This window comes from Atta colombica, unplaced genomic scaffold (genome assembly GCF_001594045.1).
Source record: "Atta colombica isolate Treedump-2 unplaced genomic scaffold, Acol1.0 scaffold12, whole genome shotgun sequence".
NCBI lineage: Eukaryota > Metazoa > Arthropoda > Insecta > Hymenoptera > Formicidae > Atta > Atta colombica.
Genome location: NW_017259206.1, coordinates 4,624,954 through 4,634,778, shown reverse-complemented (window position 1 = coordinate 4,634,778; position 9,825 = coordinate 4,624,954). Strand labels below are relative to the sequence as shown.

General features: G+C 34.5%; 1 protein-coding gene across 1 annotated transcript in view; it reads left to right on the top strand.

Annotated features, from left to right (window-relative positions):
* Positions 1-9,825, top strand: part of LOC108694492 — a 104,208-nt gene that overhangs the window by 65,583 nt on the left and 28,800 nt on the right. Inside the window, exon 3 of the mRNA XM_018204044.1 lies at positions 823-967. Within this exon, the coding sequence (XP_018059533.1) occupies positions 823-967 (145 nt within the window). The remainder of the gene's footprint in view (positions 1-822; positions 968-9,825) is intronic.

Sequence of the window (9,825 nt, the reverse complement as noted above, 5' to 3'; positions counted from 1 at the left end):
CAAAAAACCCCAAAAAAAAAAAAAAAAAAAAAAAAAAAAGGTAGATATCCGCGCACCATGTGCGGATAGCCGCTTTATTAAAAGTGCCCGCCATCTCGGAAAACAACATTATTTGACGTTTACGCGGTCCTTTATAAGCTACCATTCTGACTTTCGCCATGATGAAATTACGGTCCCTTTATCATTGCCGCCTGATTCATAAAGTGCGAGGGAACAGTTAATGACATGTAAAAGAGAACATTTTTATTATTCTTGGTAATACGCGTAATATCACGGGCAATATGGATCTACATTCCTCATTTTTCTTACACGCCTTTAAAATCTCATATAAGAAATTTAAAAACGTTTTCTCTTTTCTCAGTAATATTCGCACAGCGAATAAAAATGTTAGATGTAGTAATAAAAGAATTTATCGGAAGGGAACAGACAAAAAGACATATATTAAGGAAAAAGTGAAATGTGCACTTTCTACAAATCGAGGATTAAAATAAATATCAATAACGTCCTCAAGGTTTCAAGAACGCAAAGTTTTCATGTCAAATTTACTTTTCTCTCGCAAGTCTCGCAGATGTGCAGCAACATAAATCACATTCCGCGTGACGTTCCATGAACAGAATCGATTGGGACTTTTAGTCCATTGCAATATAAAACTATCCGCGCGTAAATCAAGCGCACGTCGTCCACCCCATGTTCGTTCGATATCACGCTCGCGACATTTGCATCGTTAGCACGAGCGTCTGCAAAAAAGGCACCTTCTCATCCCTCTGCCTCCCTCCTTCAAGTGGCATGTACTCAACGAACGCAATTTTCTTTTGTTTCCAGGCAGATCTATCCTGCAGAAACACGAAGCAGACCGTGGGCGCGATTTACACGCGTACAAACTTCGTGACGTTGAAATACGTCACCGACGGCTGGGGCACCAGCTCGAATGGCTTCCGCCTCGTCATCACAGCCGTCAAGGATCCGAGTGAGTATTTGTCGATGCGAACCGTTTCCAACTTATTCGCGGGCCAATCGACTCGCTGACATGCAGAAATGCAAGTCCTGAATGCTAAAGCGAAGCTCGAAACAAATTGCAATTTCTCATGTATGTAATATAAGAGAACGTATTATTTGTATCATGCAGTTTTCTGAAATCAATACTCTAAGTTAAGTAGTACATTCCGTGCGAAGAATATACATTTTTATCATCAATAAAAAAATTATTTAAAAATTACAGATTTATCTAGATTATATTTGAAAGTAATACAAATTCAAGTAAGTAAATGTTCTGAAAAATTTAAGAAAGTAGGTAATACAAAGTGATTTAGAAAATGGATCAAAAATTATTTTAATAAGAAATAAACATTTTCAAAAAATAATATAAAAAAAATTTTATTTGAACTATGATAATGTAAATATAAATTGTTAAATATATTGTTAAATATAAATATTAAATTGTTTTATGTATATGTGTAACATTCAGATCTATAGAAAGTATAATTATCAATTTCACATTTTGCAAAGACTGACGTCATAAATATCAATCGAATCGATAAGCTTGCAAACAGATTTTTGCAATAAAGATATTTCGTAGCACGCGAAATCCCCCTCTGTACTGTAGATAAAATAATTCTTATATTTACGCTATTCATATTTCTTGTTAGACTAATCATTTTGAGATTTACTCAATGAAGCATCCTGGTATACTGGGAAAATATATTTCCGAGTATATTGCTCCGAAAATGAAAATATATTCCCATTCTTTTCTTCCGCCAGTCGTTTTTATGCTTCACTGATTCTTTAATTCTTTCAAATTTCTGTCGCGGTCGTCCTGACCGACTCGACTCCAAGTTTATCATTCAATCGCTTTTATTCATTAGCTCTCGAGTTATTAAATTTGCCTTTCAAATCCAGTTTCTTTAAAGCACCGTGTCAATTCTTTTTCATCTTCGAGATCGTAGTTTCAGCGTTCACATTTAGTACATGATTTCAGAATGCAGTCGCTCAACTATGCAATGAACCTCAATTAACATTGGAATACTCTATTCATGCGATACAGTTTCAATCAATAAATATCACAATTAAATCAGTCATCTACGAAACCGCTTAACTAACCTACCTAAAAGCGAACTTCAGTAAAGGACAGAACATTTACTTCAAGCATTAATCCCGAAACACAATAGATGTAGTAAGCAAGAAATTGAGCAATCACAGTCGAATAATCGACTATGACTATTGTCAATTTCTTTAGACTTAAAGTTCACTGTACCTATTATGTTTCGGAGTTTAAGAATAGTAGTTTCAATTGATCCATTGACTTTCAATAGAAGGGATTAAGTTATATATTGTTATGCTATAAATATTAAATATGAAATATTAAAACAGTTTAATTGAAAAAAAACTTTTAGATTGTTTAAAAAGTGATAAAAAAAATTATTTTACATTAAGGTTGTATGCAAAGTTTTCTCGTATAAAAATAATATAAATTCCTCAAAAATTTATCAATAATGTATCTTGGTTTTCTCAAACTCGAATTTGATTTAATTAAGCGTTTATCATAATTTCAAAAAGTATATCTTCATCACACAGAGTCAGTTTCATAAAACTCACGCAAGGCAAACAATGCGCATAATTGATGCAATTTAACGAGCCATTTTCCAAGTTTTATGCGAGTTTGGCGAAACACGCGTCCAGAGACCGTTTTACATTTCACAACATAGTGAAAAGTTTACGGATAAATATTGAATAAAATTTGTAATTGAAATAGGTAGTGACACAGTAAGTGACGTCGTTATTGACGCACAGCGCTGTCGACGTTGGTTCGAAATTTTAATTCGACTATTCGATTCACGATTGACCGATCGTAGCTGCGAGATTTTTCGTGACGACAACAAAAGCGCGACAGTGCGTTAACCGGCGAATTTCAATTCATTCACTTTTATTCCATGTGAATTCGTATTTCATATTTACATATATCGGCGTGACATGTAAGTAACGACATAACGTCGGTCACATGACATCGGATATTAATGAAGAGTGATTTTGTTCACTCGTTCGTGACAATTTTTCATTACGGATATACAAGATGCGAATCGTGTCGGCTCGTGACGACGATAAATGCTCCTCTTGTCGCTTCGTTGACGATTTTGTCGAGAGGACTCCCCGAAACCGACAAAAGACCGTTAATAATACGAGGAACATTGAAATGAAGTGTTCCCACCTTGGCTGTCTAATACCAAGGAAAAAGCGTACCACATCGCTCTTCGCGAATCGTTATCTCGTCCCTATTCGTGAGCTCGGCGTAATATTTCCATGTAATAAGGTCCCTGAGAAACGAGCACCGGGGACAAATGCAGCCGCTATATTTTTATATCTTCATATCTTCATGCCGGAATCCTGATAAAATGCATAGACGCTTGACGCCATTTCGCGCACTCTTGATTATGAAATACGCGCTGCATCGCTAAAATGCGTTTAATATACTAATTATGTGTTGCGTATTGTACACGCAATATGATATGTACAACTATCACAAGTTTATTCTATATCTTGGTTGTTTTATAATATTTCATAATCCAATGTAATGAAATAAAATATCATAATGAAATGTCACGTCCAAATAAATGCAAGCAAGATATGTGTGGACATTACTGTTTTCTACACGTTTTAAAAAATATTTTAATAAGTGCTACGCTTCCAACTTTGTAATTTACGCTGCAATGTATTTTATTTTTATATTATTTTATCAGCGTAACATAATATGTAATTTTTGTCGTATATAGTATTTATATTTGATGTATTAATAATGCGTACCTATTATTGCACTTGACTCTTATTTTTATTTTTCTTCATTAGCTATTTTAATAAATGTTTAGTCTCGCATATTCTCTATGAATTTTTATATTAATAATTTGTACAGAATAAGCTTATTACTATTCATTATTATCATTATTTTAGTTAAATAACTATTAGATAAAGAGCTGCATATTTTTAAATCGATTTTTTCAAGAAAAATGAGACTGTCTCACAATATTTTAACGTCATAAAACAATACACATGTGGCACTAATGGCAATAATATAGAGGAAGCGTTAATCTTAAGTACTACGACACTTCGACATTTCACACTTGAGATCCACATCCAAGATGACTTGAGAGTCTCAACAAAGTAGCTATCCAGTCTCGGGACTCGACAGGTGTCGAACTTTAGCTCTCGTCTGCCGAACAATTTCCTCAAGTTGTAATCTTCCGGCGGTTATAAGGGGCACTTCAAGGATAATCCGAGAGAGTTAATATAAGTTAGTTTAGAACTAAGCACAGAATGCGAAATCTCGGTCGCGTATACGCTGTTGTTCTTCGGCTTCTATTTCATCAGTATCGCTGATTAAGAAACATGTATCCCGAAAAGATTGTTTGTTAACTTTACTGTTCACAAATGAAACTTTCGCAATATTCGCAACGCGAGGAGTTTCATAATTTTACAACATGAGTTATTTATTATAGTCAATGCTTTGGGAAAGTATTTGTGCTAAACAAAGTATCTCTTGAGGCGAGACATCTTTTTTATTCCTATTGAAAATCTGGATATATAAAATGGTTCAGAGAAATATATTATCTACTTTGTCAAAATTTTAAGTAATTAAACGGCTTGCTGCAACAATAGGCTAACTAATATCGTAATCATATATGTAATATTGGTAAAAATTAGAACTCTAGATTTACTAAGGTAACTAAAAAAAAGTCTGCCATGTTTGCCCTTCATATTAAAGAACTAAACGCTTATTGGACGATAGATTAAGTCAAAAATGGTAATTGAAATAAGAAAGTCAGCATTTGGCTTATATAAAAGATTTGAGCTATTCTACAGATAAATCTACAGCTCTTATTATATCTTAGATAAAAATGAATGAACAGAGTCCTCTATTTGTCTCAAAGATTGGGCTAATCTACTGTTATGTTTACATAGTGATTCATATTTTTTTTTCCATTGAGCAATGTAGCCATTTTATATAGAAAAATGTTTTATTCCTCTCATATTCTTTATTCACGATCTGCATAATAAATTTTTCGAACATATGCCAAAACAGATTTTTGACAGAATTTTTGCAGAATGTGCAAATAAACATATATATATATTTTTCCCTCTTTAATTTTAGTATTTATTTTTTGTGTTTTTACAAACGTTTTTACAACGCGCGTGTTATAGCTTATTATTGCAGCAATCTTCAATTGTATCGTAAAATGAAATCCATTATTCGCTAATAGTCGAATAAGAATATCGAATCCTGATATTATTCTCTCCAATATGTTCATACTCCGTGATTGAATTAAAATCGGACATATCAAAATCAATGATCTAGTAGCTATTGTCGCAGGAATATCGCATAACTAAACACGCGCTCGTTATCGAGCGTAAGTCACGGTTCAATGACATCACAATAACGTCGCACTAATTTGCCGTAATTATACAGAATGTGAACCGCGAGAGCGACTACGTTTACGTTCTCTTTCCCCGCCGACGTGCGTTCATCCCTCGTTGTCTCTTCATGTCAGTTCATCCCTTTTAATGCACTGCTGCTGCTGCCCTCTCGTATTCCTATTCGATCGAAGCGATCTGGCAAATACAAATGTACGAAGCTAGTTACGATAATTATCGCATGATCGCGATGTGCTCTTTCCTTTTTGTGTGACGTTAATTGCCTTGCGTGATTAATTGATGGACGATCAGAAAGGCTGGCGGCCTTACATGTGTCGTAGATGAAACGAAGATACATAGTTACGAATCCTGTGAGAGAAAAGATTCGCAATGTACGACACAGATTGACAGGAAATACATTTTATACGCGATCTGTTTCCTCGGTTTCGTTGCAAAAAACGTGACATTTCGACGTGACGTTACATATAGTCCTTTTTATTCTCGCAGATTTATATCTCGTTCAAACGCATAGTGTATCCCCTTTATCTCCATTCTTTTTTTTTGTAAAATTATCTCTCACATCAATAATTATATTCTCAAGAAAAATATTAAGAATGTTAAACAAGGTTAAAATTATTTTAAAATTATAGTAATACACAACAAATAGGAAATAAGGTCTTAAATGGTCGAGCTGAAGTGCTTAAAAATATTAAGTTCTTAAAAATATTTAAAAAAAAATATTTTTGAAGTAACTCTGTGTAAAACAATAATTATTTAACACAAACAATGAAAAATCATATTCGATCAAAAAAGATCTTGATCTATTATTTTGTGTAAATTTTACAAATTCCAGTTAAAGCAAACTGCACAATTATTTATCGATATAGAAACACAGTTTTAAATCAGTTTATTTATTAAAAGCAAGAATAATAGTACAAACTAAATTGATGAGCAATTTAATATTACAGATGCAAATGAACATCTTCAAAATACTGTAAAGAATTTCCTAATCGAATAATCGTCTCACTTTGAGAAACGGAAGAAAGTGCAGATCGACAAACACGTTTGATAAACGAATAAAGGGATGTAATCAAAATAGCTGACAAGTCAATTACAGTTACCGATGACTCGGATCTCACAATACCCGGAATTTCATGATCGCCGAGTAATTAATTGGCTCACGCGTCGGCCCGAGAATTTCTTCCGATCGAGTGGCGGAATCCCTGCGAGGGCTATCACGCGCGCTGATAAATTGGAACGCGAACGATCGCGCGCGACCGGCACCCACTACGGATTCCGTTCGATGCGGTCGAAAAGTGCCAACCGCAATCGAGGAAATCCTCACGGGCATTGTCTGGGCGACAGATTTTCATGCCTGTCGTGTTTCCTCACATTCCGTCCTTCCGAATTCTGCCCGTCCACCTCCTGTTTAGCGCAATGAATTATTATTCACTTGGTAAAAGAACTATTAATTAATCGCGTTTATCCATCGAAGCAGATTTTGGCTTAATTGACATCTCACGCGCATATTTTCACGTCCAATTCTCGAAATAGGACAGAGCGAAATGTTGACGTTTTTAAAGATTAATTGTTTTAATACTAGAACTGCTGATGGTCCATCGGTTTTGATAAATTATTTCAATTTTTTTTCTTTGTTGTATTAGATATACAATACAGAATATTGAAAATATGTAATATGAATATAATACAAATAATTCTAACAGATACAAATAATAGCAAAAATAACTTTTTATCGATTTTTAAACATACTGAAAAAATAGTTTGTTTATCAGGATTCGCATTTAAAATAACGTTTTATTTAACGTTAAAAATAAATTTATTTATTTAAAATAAAATAAAATAATTATTTAATATTTATTACTTGAATAACTTTTTATAATATAATTTATTTTTAAATTTAATTTTAAATATTAAAAAAAAGGAATTATTTAATTCTAAATTAATTTTTAAATAAATTTTTATTCATGATTAATTTCGATTGAACTTGGCTTTCTTTATTGAAATAAAAAAACCGGTGTCGTGAAGTGGCGATGGGCGGTGCCTCTAACTGTCTACGTTCGTGAGGACTCGTGAATTAGCAGAATTAGAATATTCGAATTAGTTTAGAGTATCTACGCAAGTGTTTCGTTTTGTGCTTCGTCGTTCTTAATTCTTAGTTTATTTCTGACTTCTAAATTCAAACCAGCTACTCCTCATTTCTATTCTATGTATAAATTATATCTCTTTATTTTTTATATCATATTTATATACGTATAATATAGTTAAATAAATATGTGAAACTATTTAATGTACATTCAAATAAACGGAATCATAAAAAACTGTTTCATATATGAAATTTTTATTTAAAATACATATTTCTTATTTTACATATATTTTAAATAAATTTCTGAAATCTATTTTATATCATTTTTATTTTAAATAAATATAAGTTATTTTATCGATTTCTGCTGGTTATATTAATTAGAATTCTGATTGAATCTATTATAATTCTAGTTGAGATAACCAGAATTCTGATTAATGAATCTCCTAGTTTATTTTCAATTCAACCATTCTCAGTGCAAGGCTAGGAAATCATCAAATTGACACCTTCGGCGGTTCTATCTGTAAAATAATCGATTGCGAATATATACAAACTGCGTATAATAAAAACGTATTAAAATATTTATACTAGTCGTTTCTATGGAAAGCTTATATAAATTGCGATAAGACGTTTCACCAAGCAGAATTCTTATAACGAAAATTGTCGTTAAATAAATATCGGAAATCGAGACAGCGGTGAAGGTAAAATATTTAGAAGCAAAGCAAGAAAACGACTTGCGACTCTTAAAAAAAGACATATATCTGCACGATAAACATCCATCAGCGATGCATCGACGATCGCAAATACGTAAATGCGATGCTGAAATAACATGTACGTAGGTACAATGCGAGAAACGGCAAAATGTCTGAAATCGCACGTGAGAATACCTTGCTCTCAAACACTTTGGGACGCGTCCTCGCGCGTGCGAGGCATTACTGTCAGCACCGAGCGTGTAATCCGGCGAGACACTTAAGTACCTTGTCGCCAAGTCTCTCAACCTCAGCTCGAATAGTTAGCCGTCGCGTCCTCAGCGATTTCTCCCTTAACTTTCATCGCAGGGGATTCAGGGCGGCAGCTACATGTGTCTGTCGGCGCGAACAGCATGTCACTTTCTTGATATAATATATACGAAATGACGCGATGTTAACTGTTGTGCCCAAATTACACCGGAAAGGGTGACAAGAAAAATTTCGCATCTGGGAATAGAGGTTGTGCTCGAAAAAGTGCTCGACTTCTTAAGGTGTATTCACATGCAAGCGTCAAGCAGCGGAAGCAACAACTAATCAGCTGGACGATACTGGCAGTGGTGTAAAAAATATTTTTTACGCTACTACATTTATCGCCTCGTTGATTAGTTCCTGCTTCCGCTGCTTGACGTTTGACGCTTGCATGTGCATGCACCTTTATTCTTGGGATCTCGATATTGGGAAATTCAATAATTTTTGTTTTATCATATATTCTGTGCAATGCAGGGATGAAAGACGGGGGGCAAAGAGTATAATAGCGCGAGAATTAATAACTTCATCTCTGGCGCGCGGGATTACAGTCAGAAGGAGAGGAGATTTCTTTTTCTTCGTGATCTCGATCGGAAGGATGATTCATGCACCATCGCGCACGACTTCCTCCGAGTGCCTCCATTTTCTTTTCGTCCGCATGCCTCTCTTACCTCTTCACCCCGGCCTCTCGTTCCCGTGGAGATCTTACGCCGCTCTCGCTTTCCGTCATCCTTCTTTCTTTTTTTTTTTGCTCGACGAATTCAATTCTTGCCGCCATAGTGTGCGCGGACGCACTTTCAATCTTCCCCGACTTTTGCCGACATCGGGTAGCATTCGCATATCGATTTCGATGCACAGACACCCCCGAAAGCATTCGTTCTCCTCCTTTCAATATCATGCGCCTCTCGCGTCGTTTTTGTTCGTCACGACCGGATGAATCCTTGCATGTGATTCGAATCACGGATGAAGAACGCGTTGTCGTATCAATCTCTTCCGCCCAACTGTACGTGTCGCGGCCGGAAGTCGAGAATTATCATCGGAACACGAAGAGCGCAACGATAGTCTAAATTCATCTCCATTTAATTTTTCTTGATATCATAATAATAAAATGAAAACTGTTTTGTTCAGAATGTAAATATTGATCATTATAAATTGTCATTAAATAATATAAATAAGAATCAATAAATTGAGAAGATCAATAATAATATTATATATTAATTGAAATGAAGAAAAGGCTTTGACATGGAACGAACGCGATGGTAAAAGTTGGATTATCAGCAAATTTAGTGTTTTCTTGTGGCCAATTCTTTTACGATTATTACGATTTCTTTC